The sequence below is a fragment of the Jaculus jaculus genome, chromosome 1 (genome assembly GCF_020740685.1).
Source record: "Jaculus jaculus isolate mJacJac1 chromosome 1, mJacJac1.mat.Y.cur, whole genome shotgun sequence".
Lineage (NCBI taxonomy): Eukaryota > Metazoa > Chordata > Mammalia > Rodentia > Dipodidae > Jaculus > Jaculus jaculus.
This window is the reverse complement of record NC_059102.1, coordinates 105,362,953-105,378,686: the sequence shown is the minus strand read 5'-3', so window position 1 is coordinate 105,378,686 and position 15,734 is coordinate 105,362,953. Positions and strand designations below refer to the sequence as shown.

Genomic DNA, 15,734 nt, shown 5'->3' with positions numbered 1-15,734 from the left:
ACTGGGAGCTCATTATTGGTTTTTGTTGCTGTTGTTGTTCATCATAGGTAATACCTATGAATGTGTTAAACAGCATACACCTTTTTCTTCTTTCTCTTTCTGGTATTTTCAAGGTAGGATCTCTCACTAGCTCAGGCTAACCTAGAGCTTACTCTGTAGCCCAGGCTGACCTCAAACTCACAACATTCTTCTTCTCTTGCTTCCTGAATGCGAGGATTGAGCTGTCACGTCTGGCTCTTAAGCAATATGGTTTGGGATTTTGTTTTCATATAAATGTATTTTTCTTTGACTTCGTTTATTAAATGTTGGGGTTTTGGTTTTGGTTTTTCGAGGTACAGTCTCACTCTGGTCCAGACTGACCTGGAATTCACTATGTAGTCTCAAGGTGGCCTCAAACTCATGGCGATCCTCCTACCTCTGCCTCCCAAATGCTGGGATTAAAGGTGTGCACCACCACTCCCCGCTAAACATTGTTTTTAATGTTGGTGAAGTAGTATGTTTTCTTTTATTGTGATATATTGTGATACTATTACATTAAGGTAATATAGTTTTTGTATCTATTTACTGTTGATTAGTAGTTGTGTACAGAGCATTGCTATCATGAAATAGAGTACTATTGGAAACCTTTATGTATACATCTTATGTAAATGTGCAAAAGTTATACCAAGATATATGCCTAAATGTAGGAAATGCCCTGGGTTAGAAAAGGCATGTGTCAAGAGTGTGTTTCCAAATGAGATAGTAATTAACTCATGGTTTAAAATTGCCAAAAAAGAATCTAGAATTGAGGATAACACAAAATCACCATTATCCTAGGCTACAAACGAGGGATTGTTCCTTAGCTTCTACCTTGGAGGAATATCCTTGAGCATATATGCACATAGACTTTCCCTGCTCCTTACTAGTTGGCATGCCAAAGAGCTGTCAGCAACGGATGAGCCAAGCAAGCAACACAAAAGAAAATCACACAATAGTGATTCCTGCAGATTCATTCATGGAAGTTAAACATTAATCAAATGTATGTAAATTTTAAATTTTTATTTATTTAATATTTTTATTTATTTTTGGGGGGGGTGTTGAGGGGCTACGAGCATACCAAGGTCTCTTGCCACTACAGTCAATTTCCAGGCATATGTGTACTTTGTTCATCAGGCTTTATGTGGGCACTGGGGAATTGAACTGGAGCCAGCAGGCTTTGCAGGCAAGCACCTTTTACTGCTAAGCCATTTTCCTAGCCCATAGAATTTTATAGCTGATTTGAAATTATAGCAAGTGCTTATTACCTAAGCTAACCTTAGCATGTATTATTCATAAGTAACTAAGAGAGATAATACAGAATACTACTGGATCACGCTATTAGTAAACATTATAGTAATGACTACCTTTGTGACATTTACTGTATTACAGTCCTCCTGTCAGGCGCCAGAGAGGAAGAAGGGATCGCCTGTCTCGACATAATTCCATTAGTCAAGATGAAAACTATCACCATCTCCCTTATGCACAGCAGCAAGCAATAGAGGAACCCCGAGCCTTTCACCCTCCGAATGTATCTCCCCGTCTGTTACATCCAGCTGCTCATCCACCCCAGCAGAATGCAGTTATGGTTGACATACATGATCAGGTACAGTAACAGACTATCCTGAAAATACCAGTGGTAAAAGTTAGTGGCAGCTTATTGAATTGTATGGTTTTGTTGTTTGAGGTTTCTTTAATTTTACCTGAAATTTAGCTATTTAAGTTCTTCATTTCTTTCAAGATGTGAAATTTAACTTCTACACAAGATACTCAAATAAGTACCACTAAAAAAGTAATACAGCCAGGCATGGTGGCACACGCCTTTAATCCCAGCACTCAGGAGGGAGAAGCAGATGGATTGCCGTGAGTTTGAGGCCACCCTAAGACTACATAGTGAATTCCAGGTCAGCCTGGGCTAGATTGAGATCCTACCTTGAAAAACCAAAAAGAAGAAAAAAAGTAATATGAAGAAAGTTAAGATTCAGACTTAAGAAAAATGATTTAAAGCCAAGCATGGTGGCACACACCATTAATCCCAGCACTTGGAAGACAGCTAGGGAGGATCACCATGAGTTCAAGGCCACCCTGAGACTTGGGACTAGGGAGAAGTCTCAGTGATTAAAAGTATTTGGTTGCAAAGCCTGATGATTCCCCAGTAACTTCATAAAGTCTGATGCACAAAGCTGTGCATGTGGTCTGGAGTTTGTTTGCATTGACAAGAGACTCTGGCACACCTGTCTGTACTTACTCCCCCCCCCCCACTTTCCATCTCCCTCTCCCCCTCCTCCCTTCTCTTTCCCCCTCATTTATTTATTTGCGAGAGAATGGATATAACAGGGCCTCCAGCCACTGCAAACAAACTCCAGATACATACACCATCTTGCATCTGGCTTATGTGGGTCCTGGGGAATTGAACCTGGCTTCTTTGGCTTTGCAGGCAAGCGCCTCACCCACTAAGCCATCCCTCCAGCCCAGTAAATAACTTTTTTAAAAAAGGAGAATATTTGTTAAACTGCATCAGTAAAGGAAACTTAGAAGCTGTACTCTTGACTACATTTTAAAAATTAAAAGATAGCTGGGTGTGGTGGCATACGCCTTTAATCCCAGCACTTGGGAGGCAGAGGTAGGAGGATTGCCATGAATTGGAGGCCACCCCGAGATCACATAGTGAATTCCAGATCAGCTTGAGCCTACAGTGAGACCTTATCTTGGAAAACCAAAACAATTAAAAGATCATGAAAGAGCTGGTCAGTTAAGGTTCTTACCCGCAAGACTAAGGACAGAGGTTCGATTCCCCAGCACCCATGTAAGCCAGATGCACAAGGTGGCACATGCATCTGGAGTTCATTTGCACTGGCTAGGAAGCCCTGGTGTGCCCATTTTCTTTCTCTCTTCATCTCTCTCTCAAATAAATAAATGAATAAAGTATTTTTTAAGATTTTATTGATTTATTAGAGACAGAAGGAGGCAGAGAGAGAATGGGCGCACCAGGGCCTCCAAGCACTGCAAACTCCAGGCGCATGCACCATGTACATCAGGCTTATGTGGGATCCGGAGAATCGAACCTGGGTCCCTAGGCTTTGTAGGCATGTGCCTTAACCGCTAAGCCATCTCTCCAGCCCCGATAAAATATTTTTGAAAACATAAAATATAAACTTTAAATTGGGCATGGTGGCTCATGCCTTTAATCTCAGCACTTGGGAGGCAGAGATTGAAGGATTGCCCTGAGTTTAAGGCCAGCCTGGGACTACAGATTTAGGGCCAGACCATCCTGGACTACTGTGGGAGCCTACCTTGAAAATCCAAATATATGTATACTTTAATTTTTACAAGATTCCTTTTTAGGGGATTTCTTCTCTACAAGGCAGGCTAGAAGAGTTACTATACCATAAGTTTATTCTCCTGGGAGTTTTCAGTAAAGAATGTAGCCCTAATTCTATGGAGGTCATATCTAATTCTTTTTGGCATGTGTGTTTGTGGGTGCACATGTCTAGGGAGGCCAGAGGTTGACATCAGATGTCTTCCTTAGTGTCCACCTTATTTTTTGAGACAGTGTCTCACTGAAACTGGAACTCAATGGTTCCTCTAGATTAGCTATCCAATAAGTATTTTACTGATGGATCCATCTCCCCGGCCCCTTCCTCATAAATAATATTTATTTATTTATTCATTTGCTTGCTTGTGTGAACACATGTAGATTTTGGGCACACCAGGGTCTCTTGTCACTGTAAACATGTGACCATCTGACTTTACATGAGTGGCTGGGGAATTGAACTTGGGCCAGCAGGCTTGGGAGTAATTACCTCTACTAATCACTGAGCAGTATCCCTAGCCCCATAAATAATTTTGATATGGTCAAAATTATAACAATATAAACAATAAATATTCTGATTAAAATAATGTAGAGCTTGGCGTGGTGGTGCACACCTTTAATCCCAGCACTCAGGAGGCAGAGGTAGGAGGATCACCGTGAGTTCAAGGCCACCTGAGATTACATAGTGAATTCCAGGTCAGCCTGGGATAGAATTGAGACCCTACCTTAAAAAAAAAAAAAAAAAAAAATTAATGTAGGAAACCAGGTGTTATGGTACAGACCAGTAATTTTAGCTGTTATGAGCTAAAGGCAGGAAAATCAGATATTCAGAGCTAGCCTCAGCTACATAGTGAGTTAGCAGCTAGCTTGGACTACTTGAGACCTTAGAGGGAAGTACATTTCGGAAATATGTGTAGCTGAGAGGTAAATCAAAATAAATGTTCAAATGTGAGGTGGTGAGATGGTGAAAGAGAGAGGGGCAGATAGACAGAGAATGGGTGTACCAGGGCCTTCAGCCACTGCAAATGAACTTCAGACACCTGTGCCGCTATGTGCATCTGGCTTTACGTAGGTCCTGGTGAATCGAACCTGGGTCCTTTAGCTTTGCAAGCAAGCACCTTCCCATGGGGCTGTTGTTTAAAAAGGAGAAAGTGTGGCTGGAGAGATGGCTTAGTGGTTAAAGGGTTTGTAAAGTCTAATGACCCGAGTTCATTTCCAAGTACCCACATAAAGCCAGGTACACAAAGCAGTGCATGCATCTGGAGTTATTTGCAGTGGCTGGAGGCCCTGTTATGCCCATTCTCTCCTTTCTCTGCTTGTAAATAATTTTTTTTTTTTTTTTTGAAAACAAGGAGATAGTGAGCTGAGCATCAGCATTCATTACTTACTACCTGCTTCCTGGCTGTGGGTTGAATGTGACCAGCTATTTCATGCTTCTGCCTCCTCTGTGCCTTCCCCATCATGATAGTCCTCAAAACTATAAGCCAAGCCAGGCATGGTGACATACTCCTTGAATCCTAGCACTCAGGAGGCGGAGGTATAGGAGTGTGGCTGTGAGTTCAAAGTCAGTCTGAGACTATGTAGTGAATTCTAGGTCAGCCTGGGCTAGAGTGAGACTCTACCTTGAAAAATTCAAAATAAATAAGTAAATAAATACTATAAGCCAAAATAAACCCTGAGCTTGAGCGAGACCCTACCTCAAAAAAACAAACCTTTAAGTTGCTTGTTGTCAGATATTCAGTCATAGCAGCAAATAATACATTAAGATTTTATCTAAACAGCTGAATTTCCATGTTTCTTTCCAATAGCTCCATCAAGGAACAGTCCCTGTTTCCTATACAGTAACAACAGTGGCGCCACATGGAATTCCACTTTGCACAGGCCAGCACATCCCTGCTTGCAGTACCCAGCAGGTCCCAGGGTGTTCTGTGGTTTTCAGTGGACAGCATCTCCCTGTCTGTAGTGTGCCTCCTCCCGTAAGTCTGCCTTCGTTTTCATTGTATCTTATGTTAAGCTTAACAACCTGGCCTGGTTTTATAATTTACAATTCAGGAAATCCCTTTAAGAATGACTAACAAACAAAACTTTAAGAAACTAATTTGTAGCTTCACTTGAAAGAAAGTGAATTTTATTGTAACAGAACTCTCAGTAGCATGATTATAGTGACCATTTAACAAAATTGGCTTCAAAATGTGATAGTTTTACATTAAATTATGTACATTTGAGTGTCTCATGAAACCATGTGCTTTCCTATGTAAGCAGTTTGTATTTAAAGCTTAATAGAATTTGGTTTGTGTCTCAGAGACCATAATGTCTTGGCTTTAATAGACTCTTTGAATGCCAGTCCTCGTCTTCACTGTGAAAAGCCTGTGATGAAAATGGTATCATTCCCATTTTCTAAATAGAGTCTGGGAAGTGAAATGACTTTTTAATGTCATAACGCCAGTTAGTTTGAGAGAACAGAGATGTGTACCTACTTACTTATTTTTTTTGGAGGGGGGGGTTGTTCAAGGTAGGATCTCACTGTGGTCCAGGCTGACCTGGAATTAACTCTGTCATCTCAGGGTGGCCTTGAACTCATGGCAATCCTCCTACCTCTGCTTCCCGAGTGCTGGGATTAAAGGCGTGCACCACCACTCCCGGCTACTTACTTATTTTTGACTCTGAAGCTGTGCTTTATGTTTAACTTTCTCACCCATAGTCCAGCTTCCTAATTTCACAAAGAGGGTGCCGAAATCCAGAGGGTTTGAGTGGTCTAAGAGCAATAAAGTCTTCAAAGGGAAGCAATTATAAACCAAAATGTAATTTTAATATCCAGGTCTATGTGTGAGATTAAAGCAAACACACATTTACCAGATGTTTGTTTGATAATTTAACAAGTTAAGTTATGCAACCTTAGTTTCTCAGGAACAGAACCATAGTGTTAAATTCACCAACTGAATAGAGAGCAAAACGGAACTAATTGTGAGATGTGTTCTTAAGTTATACTTTTTCTAACTTTTTATAAAAAGAGAGAGAAAGGATGTACCAGGGCCTCTAGCCCTGCAGACAAACTCCAGATGCATGCATCACCTTGTACATCTGGCTTACCGTGGGTACTGAGAAATAGAATCCAGGTCCTTGGGCTTTGCAGGCAAAATGCCTTAACTGCTGATCACTCTCTCCAGCCCTTACATTACATTTCTTTAAAGTCCTAGAAAGAAAAAAAATCTCTACAAGGTTGAAAAGCCAATTTCTTAGAATAGTAATAGTATCTGCCATATTGTAAACTAATTAGAAAAACATTCCTGTGTTGTTGTATCCCCTTACACTTCATTGCATTTATGTTAAAAATATTAAAAGGAAGAATTATAAACTAAGCTAGTTACAGCTTTTACTGGTTGATGCAAAAATACACTTATATTTATTGTAAATTATTAAGACAGCTTTGTATAAGCTTTTGGAGATATGGCAGTAAGTTTAATCTTACTTTTTAAAAGAAAAAGTAATTTTATGTTCTGAAATTTTTAACCAAAAATAATAATTTCTCTTACAGATGCTTCAGGCGTGTTCAGTTCAGCACTTACCAGTACCATATGCTGCATTCCCACCCCTAATTTCTAGTGATCCGTTTCTTATACATCCTCCTCACCTTTCTCCCCATCATCCTCCTCATTTGCCACCACCAGGCCAGTTTGTTCCTTTCCAAACACAGCAGTCACGATCGGTAGGTATTTCTACTCTTATCTTAGTTTTCCCAGAATGTTTTAGCTAGGTTGATTAATTTAGTAAATTTAAAAACTATTTAAAAACTGTAACTATAGTGTTCTTGTGGTTGTTAAAAGAATTAAAGGAATCTGCAGACATACAAATTAGTTTAAGCATATTTCCTTTGAGTTAGTCTGGTTTCTTGATTTTTTTTTTCCTAGTTATTTTAATGTCACTTATCTAATTGAATTTTTATTATTCCTTTATATCTGCGGTCCTTTGGGCAGTTAAGAGTTGAAGAATTCTTACATAGTCATACTGACTTTTCCCTTTTGTTTGTTAGGTTTGGAGAACTCATTCTATAGCCCCAGGCTACTTAGCCTCCCAAGTGTTAGGGTTAAAGCTGTGTGCCACCTTGCCTGACTTAGAAAAGGTTTAAAGCTTTTGAATCTCAATTATTAAGTCCTACTTTTTTTTTTTCATGATGTTCTGATGAAAAACAAATGATATAGTCTGTTAACATAGTCATTTTTGTGCTGGGAATGGAATAGACCTGAGAGAAATACTGTTTGGGGCGGCTGTTACAGTTGAATACTGCATAAATAAAAAGAATGGCACAAGAAAATAGATCCAGCATCAGAGTTATAAGGCACTAAGAGAAACAGAAGAAATGGCCTATGGAAATTATTGAAGACTTCAGCTCTGTGGAAGAAATTTTCTATTTTATTATAGCAGAGACTAAAATTTGTTTGCTAAGAATTATGCACCATTCTGTATAACAAAGAAGAGGTGTCTACTTGGCTTTTCTTCTTAAAACTACAGAAGCTGTTTATTTATCTGTTTGTTTATTATCTCATTCTGTAACCCAGGCTTGCTTCAAACTCTTGGCAATCCTACCTCAGCCTCCCAAGTGCTGTTATTATAGGCATACCATCATACCCAGCTTTAAAAAAAATTTTTTTAGGGTTGGAGAGGGATTCAGTGGTTAAAGGTGCTTGCAAAATTTGATGCCTTGGGCTTAATTATCCATTACTCATGTTAAGCCAGATGTACAAAGTGTCTCATGCCTCTGGAGTTCATTTGCAATGGCAAGAGGCCCTGGTGTGCTCATGCCCATATTCCACCCCTTCTCCTTCCTTCCCTCCTCTCTTTGCTTATAAATAAACTTTTGTTTATTTTATTTCTTTGTGTGAGAGAGAGAAAGGTCGATTAGAGAGGAAGAGAATGGTTGTGCCAGGGCCTTTAGCCGCTGCAAACAAACTCCAGAGGCATGTTTTACCTTGTGCATCTGGCTTATGTTGGTCCTTGGAAAGTGAACCTGGGTCCTTCTGCTTTGCAGGCAAGAGCCTTAACTGCTAAGCCATCTCTCCAGCCCTAAATAAACTTTTTTTTAAGGTAGGATTTGTCCTTTTCAGTGTCCTATATCTGGGAATGAAAGCTTAAGCAAAATTTAGTTATCCATTGTATCTGGCTTTATAGTTCTAGTCAGAGTATAACTCAGTGGTAGACATATTTGAGTCCCTGTAGTTAATCCCTAATGCCACAAAAGGCAGAGAAGAGGTAGGGGAAGAATGAGAAGAGAAAAGGGAAGGAAAACAGCAATAAGTAAAACATGAGTTGATCTGGGTTTGGTGACCTATATACCTTTAATATTAGAATTTGGTTGACTAAATCAGAAAGATCATGAGTTGGAGACCAAACTGGACTATGTAGTGAAGCCTTATGTCTCACCCCATTCCCTCCCCATCCCCTCAACACACACTCTCAAATTGTCATGTAGGCAAATTAGTACTTAGGTTCCCTGGTATTGTCATAGTATGAACAATTTGGATTTCTCCTAATCATAAGTAAGCTTCCAAATTAAAGTATTAGTAGTTACTTATATTTAAATAAGGTGTTTCCATTCTGTAACAGAGGAAATGCCTCTCAAGTGCTGGAACTAAAGGCATACACCAGCATGCCTTCATCTGTGTGAATTTTAGATTGCTATGAATGAACACTGAGTGGTATTAAAAATGTTCTTTTTTTGTTGTTTTTAATATTTACTTAGAAGCAGAGAGAGAATAGGGATAGAAGAGAGAATGGGCACTCCAGATGCATGCACCATTTTGTGCATCTAGCTTTACATGGGTACTGAGGAATCAAACATGGGTCGTTAGGTCTTGCAGGCAAGAACTTTAACCATTCCACCATTCCAGCTCATTTTTTAAAATTTTTTTGTTTATTTTTATTTATTTGAGAGCAACAGAGAGAGAAAGAGGGAGATAGAGAGAGAATAGGCACGCCAGGGCTTCTAGCCACTGCAAATGAACTCCAGACACATGCACTCCCTTGTGCATCTGGATAACATGGGTCCTGGGAAATCGAACCTCAAACTGGGGTCCTTAGGCTTCACAGGCAAACACTTATCCACTAAGCCATCTCTCCAGCCCCCAGCTCATATTTTTAATAATAAAGGAAAATCTATTAAGCTTTGAAAATTTATCAATGTCTTCTTTCTTTCCACAGCCTCTGCAAAGGATAGAAAATGAAGTGGAACTCTTAGGAGAACATCTTCAAGTAGGAAGTTTTACATACCCCCCATCAGCCCATCCCCCAACATTACCTCCATCAGCTCCTTTGCAGTTCTTGACACATGATCCTTTGCACCAGGAGGTGTCCTTTGGAGTAGTAAGTTTTCACAAAGTGTTAAATTAATTTGTTTCTTGCTGTGACAGTTCTCAACATGTTCAATATTTAAACATATCCTTGAAAGCACCTTGGGTATACACAGGTTGTGTCTCTATTAACATACTTAAAACCACGTGAGGACCAGAGAGATGGTTTAGTGATTAAGGCGCTTGCCTGTGAAACCTAAGGACCCATGTTCAATTCTCCAGATCCCACGTAAGCCAGACACACAGGGTGATGCAAGTGCACAAGGTCGCACATGTGCACAAAATGGCACACAAGTCTAGAGTTTGACTGCAGCGTCTGGAAGCCCTGATGTGCCAATTCTCTTATTTAAAAAAGAAAAAAGAAATTTTTTAAAACCTTGCAAGCTTTTTTTTTTTTACTTACTGGGCCAGACGTGGTTGCGCATGCTTTTAATCCCAGCACTCGGGAGGCAGAGGTAGGGAGGATCCCTGTGAGTTCAAGGCCAGGCTGAGGTGACATAGTGAACTCCAGGTCAGCCTGGGCTAAAGCGAGATCCTACCTCGAAAAGAAAATTAAAAAAACAAAAAAAGTGCTGGTTGTAGTGTTGCATGCCTTTAATTCCAGTACATGAGAAGTAAGATTGCCACAAGTTGGAGAGTTAGCTTGTTCTGTGTAAAAAGTAAGTTCCGGGCCAGTCAGGACTACATAATGAGACACCCTGTCTTTAAAAACAAATAAAGCCAGGTGTGGTGGCACACATCTTTAATCCTAGCATTTGGGAGGCAGAGGTAGGAGGATCCCCGTGAGTTTGAGGTCACCCTGAGACTACATAGTGAATTCCAGGTCAGCCTGAGCTACAGTGAGACCCTACCTTGAGAAAAGAAAAGGGTGGGGGGGGGGGAGCCAGGCGAGGTAGCACATGCCTTTTAGCACTTGGGAGGCTAAGGTAGCAGAGAGTTTGAGGCCAGCCTGAAACTACATAGTGAATTCTAAGTCAGCCTAAAGAACAACATAAGAAGATAACTTTATTTGACAGATTATGTATAATAATAGAATGATCTTAAATTCTTTTCTCTTCCACAGCCTTATCCTCCATTTATGCCTCGGAGGCTCACAGGACGTAGTAGATACCGATCCCAGCAGCCGATACCACCTCCCCCTTATCATCCCAGCTTACTACCATATGTGTTGTAAGTTCCTTTGTGTTCTTATAGTTTAAATTTTGAAAACCCTGTGTTTCTTTTCCTTTATGCCTTCTAACTTAGTGTTTGTTACATGCTGTTTTTACTTGATGCTAAGTAATTAGGGTGAGAAGACGAGGAAAGAAAGAAAAGTGAAAAAGAAAAGAAAGATGTGGTGGCTCTCACCTTTAATCCTAGTACTCAGGATACAGAGGTAGGAGGATTACTGTGAGTTCCAGGTCAGCCTGGGCTAGAGTTGAGGCTCTACCCCAGAACTCCCCTGCCCTCCCAAAAAATGAAAAGGAGAAGCTGGGCTTGTTGGGTGATACGTACATGTAATTTCAGTACTCAGGAAGCTAATGCAAAAAGATTGTAATAATTGAGGTCAGTCTACATACAGATTACCAAACCAGCCAGGATCATGTAACAAGACCCTGTCTTAAAAACCCAAAGGGAAGCCAGATGTTGTACACTCCTTTAATCCCAGCACTCGGGAGGCAGAGGTAGGAGGATCACCATGAGTTCAAGGCCACCCTGAGACATTCCCTTGAAAAACCAAACCAAAAAAAAAAAAAAAAAAAAAATCCTGAAGAAAAACAAAAACAAGGGGCAGGGGAAAAAACCCAATGGATAAAGTGCTTACCCTACAAACATGAGGACTAGAGTTCAGATCCCCAGCATCCTCATAAATGCCAGGCAGAAGTGGTAGCCTATCTATAAATCCAGCACTCTGGAGGTGCGAACGGGATCCTTGAAGCAAGCTGGCTACCTAGACTGTTTGAATCAGTAAGCTTGAAGTTTATGAGAACCCTGCCTCAGTAAACAAAGGAGAGAAATTGAGGAAGGTGCCCCACACCATCCTCACCTTCACGTGCATGCATTGCACAAGCATCTACACATATGTGGACACACATATTAGTACATCCATACCATATGTGAAAAATGGTAGAGAGAGCCTGATGCAAAAAGTGGTACCAAGCAATCGTGATGCAGGATTTGGGGGTTCAGGAGGAGTCCCCCAGTGCATGTACCCTACATTTAGGTTCTGTCCTGCCCTTAACAAAGAATTGATAAACACGGACTCAAGAAGGATAACTTATGAATTATGAAGTTTACTTAGGGAAAAATCATAAATTGTGGGGTTTAGGAAACATGCTATCATGTGGAGACACTGCTTAGTTTATAAAAGGTCGTTTAAGAGAAATAGAGGTTTGGGAAAAAAGATGGAGTAGAGCTGCAAAGCACATGGAAGGGAATTAAACTGAGGCTTTCAGGGAAAGACTAAGGTAGAATTGCCAGCCCAAGGAGGGGAACTTAACTGAAGCTTTCAAGGGAAGATGACAAAGTAGAAACCAAGAAATTCAGAGGAGAAATGAGTAATGGAGAGAGCTGGTGGTTACCTCAAGCTTATGGAAACTACACAGGTAGCAGTTCTAGAGTAAGAAAAAAGTATCTACATAGTAAATCAAATATCAGAGGGAAAGTATGCATGTAAGTAAAGTAGAGGTTACCGCAAACTATAAGCAGAGGCAAGCAGAAAAATCATCCAAAACAAATAACGGTTTTGTTTTGTTTTGGCTTGGTTTTTCGAGGTAGAGTCTCACTCTAGCCTAGGCTGACCTGGCATTCACTATGTAGTCTCAGGGTGGCCTTGAACTCACAGAAATCCTCCTATCTCTGCTTCCTGAGAGCTGGGATCAAAAGTGTGCGCCACCACACCTGGCCCAAATGACAGTTTTATGCTCTCCCTCACCACCCAGCAGGCTGCCTGAGGGTGAAGCTGGACTCACTTGTATCCCTGTGGCCCTAGCCAAGAAGAGGCAGGGCGACAGGCAGAGTTAGGTGGAGTTGGTAGAAGGCAGTAGCCTTTATAGATCCTGTTGGCTGGTAGATTTGAAGGATAGGTTCCAGAGCCATTCCACCTGCACCATATGTCTAGGTAGCATGCTGGACTGTAGGCAGACCATAGGGGCCACTGTATATCAGTCTAGATCAGACACTAGTCTGTTCTTGTGTCAGGGCAAGGTGGCATGTGGGGTGGTGTCTCCTGGTTCTCTTTGGACCTCAATCTCTTAACTAAAACTGCTCTAAAAACTAGCTTTCTCCTATCCTCCTTCAGTGGCACAAGTGTCTGGTATTCCATTTGCAGTAGCAAGATGCTCTGGTGTACGCATACATGTGCATGTACACATATGGCAAATAAAGTTTTTAAGTAGAAGAGAAAGAAAAAGGGAATGAGGTTCCTCTGCCTGCTTGCTTCTATTTCTTTGAATGACATTACTCCACTCTTTAATTCTGTATGTCATTGATTGGAACTAAGCCACATCTGTAATTACCTTCTTAGAAAGGCACTCTTTATATGTAGAAGGCTGTGTGTGCCTTTATCACATTTTTCTGATAACTAGCATCCTTTCCTCTTTCCCCTGTTTCTTTGTCCGTGTTAAAATTACCTCCCAACTTTGTTCCTACGATGTTTCTGTCTAAGGTCTTGCATTTCCATGTAAAATTTCAAATCAACATATTAGTTTTTACTAAAAGACATGAAAAGTTTAGCGGGAGTTTTATAAGGAGTGTATGAAGTCTATAGGTCATTTTGGAGGAACATTACTAACTTAATGATATTAAGTCTATTTATGTGACATATTACTGTTTGTCCTAACAGTATTTTTGTAGTTTTTACTAAACAAGCCTTAAGTATGTTTTATTAAATGTATCCATACATTTATTTTAGTTTCTCACTCGTGTGTGCACGTGTGTGGTGGTGTGGTGTGGTGTGGTGTATGCATGTGCATGTACCCTTGCAGTGTCTAGCCACCCACATGGGGTGGGAGTCATTTGTCTGCAGAGGTCAGAGTGGAACATTGAGTGAACCACCCCATTGCTCTTCTGCCTGATCTTATTTTGAACTGAAGTCTCCTTTTACTGATTCTGGAGCTTGCAGGGCTCTGAGATTCTCAGGTCTCTGCTCCCTGCTGTGCTGGTGTTACTGGTATACATGACCACATCCAGCCGGTTTCCTCAGGATCTGGAAATTTGAACCCAGGGACCCTCACACCCTCACGTTTGTGCAGGAAACACACTTAACTACTGAGCCGTTTCTCCATCCCCTACATATTTTTGGACAGGGTTGGGGGTGTTGAGGAAGGGTCTCACTCTGGTCCAAGCTGACCAGGAGCTTACTCTATAACTCCAGGCTGGCCTCAAACTCAGCCCTTTGGAGTGCTGGGATTAAAGATGTGCACCACCATGCATGACCATCCCCTACATATTTTTTTTATGCTGTTGTGAATGGTATGTTTTTACTGTCAGTTTTTTTTTTTTTTTTTTGGTTTTTCGAGGTAGGGTCTCACTCTGGTCCAGGCTGACCTGGAATTAACTCTGTAGTCTCAGGGTGGCCTTGAACTCACGGCGATCCTCCTACCTCTGCCTCCCGAGTGCTGGGATTAAAGGCGTGCGCCACCACGCCCGGCCTTACTGTCAGTTTTTGTTTTTGTTTTTTTTTTATAATTTTTTTTGATTTTTTTTATTTATTTATTTGAGAGCGACAGACACAGAGAGAAAGACAGGTAGAGGGAGAGAGAGAGAATGGGCGCACCAGGGTTTCCAGCCTCTGCAAACGAGCTCCAGACGCGTGCGCCCCCTTGTGCATCTGGCTAACGTGGGACCTGGGGAACCGAGCCTCGAACCGGGGTCCTTAGGCTTCACAGGCAAGCGCTTAACCGCTAAGCCATCTCTCCAGCCCAAGTCACTGTCTTTAAAAGGTTGCTACTAACACCAACCATTCTTCATCAGTGTAATAACTGGCCTTTGTCTCCCTGACCTGACATGATTACTGCATTAATATACTATTATATCAGTGCTGCCATGTTTTTCTCTGCAGATCAATGCTTCCAGTGCCACCTGCAGTGGGCCCAACTTTCAGCTTTGAATTGGATGTGGAAGATGGAGAAGTAGAAAATTACGAGGTTAGTAAATGAACTGTGAATATATGAGTATTGTTCCACACTTCCATAATTAAGTATCTATCAGGTAAACTCTGTACATTTTAAGATAAAAAAAAAACATGTCATAAAATTGTTCAGCTTCCTTAGGATATTTGAATATGTGCCATGTCTATGATAACAAGTAGGTATACTTTGATACTCAGTTCCAGGGAGAGAATGCTAATGAAAACAATAAAAAATTCTGATTAGAGCCAGTCTTGGTGGCAAACAGATATTTGAGTTGGATCTTAAAGGAAGAAAGTGTTGGACATTGTTGAATCTGCATATAGTCTTTGGCTCAAGCAAAAGGGAGAAAATGGACCTTGGTATGTTGGCACACACCTGTGATGCCAGGATATAGGAGGCAGTGAAGACAAAATAGTGAGTCTAAGGCAGACTGGGTTACTTGTCACACAAAGCAGAAAAGAGAGAGAAGAAAACTTGAAAAAGATTTGGTTGGAAAATTCAAATGGATGTCCTTGAATGTTGTGTTAAATGTGTTTGGTGTTCTTATGGCATTAGATCTCCACCTTTGTCATAGCTTTTCTAGTACTGTAAAGCAGTATATTGGTATGTAGCTGGGAGTGGTCTCAACAGAAGGAAAGGAAATCTGTAGGTTGGGAGAAAATACAGTATATCTGAAAAAGAGTTAATATCCAAAACATGCGGAGAGTTCACAGCTTGGTAGGGCTAGCTGAATAAGGAGATCAAAATACCCTAAGAGACATTTCTCAAAAGAAGAACAAAAAATGGCCAGTGAGTAGATGAAACATCATTAACATTACTGTTCATCAGGGAAATGTAAATTACATGGTGAGGGAGCCAAGCATGGTGACTTGAACATTTGGGATGTAAAGCATGAGAATCTTAAGTTTGATGCCAGCCTGGGTTGCACAGTGAGACCTTGTCTGAGAAAGC

The 15,734-nt window shown here is 40.9% G+C and overlaps 1 protein-coding gene across 6 annotated transcripts in view; it reads left to right on the top strand.

The window, feature by feature from the left end:
• Positions 1-15,734, top strand: part of Rnf38 (ring finger protein 38) — a 146,285-nt gene that overhangs the window by 118,677 nt on the left and 11,874 nt on the right. For all 6 annotated transcript variants that reach the window (XM_045153931.1, XM_045153928.1, XM_045153954.1 and 3 more), the window contains 6 exons: positions 1,408-1,621; positions 5,137-5,304; positions 6,864-7,034; positions 9,524-9,685; positions 10,736-10,842; positions 14,714-14,798. In XM_045153931.1, coding sequence (XP_045009866.1) covers positions 1,408-1,621; positions 5,137-5,304; positions 6,864-7,034; positions 9,524-9,685; positions 10,736-10,842; positions 14,714-14,798 — 907 coding nt within the window. The remainder of the gene's footprint in view (positions 1-1,407; positions 1,622-5,136; positions 5,305-6,863; positions 7,035-9,523; positions 9,686-10,735; positions 10,843-14,713; positions 14,799-15,734) is intronic.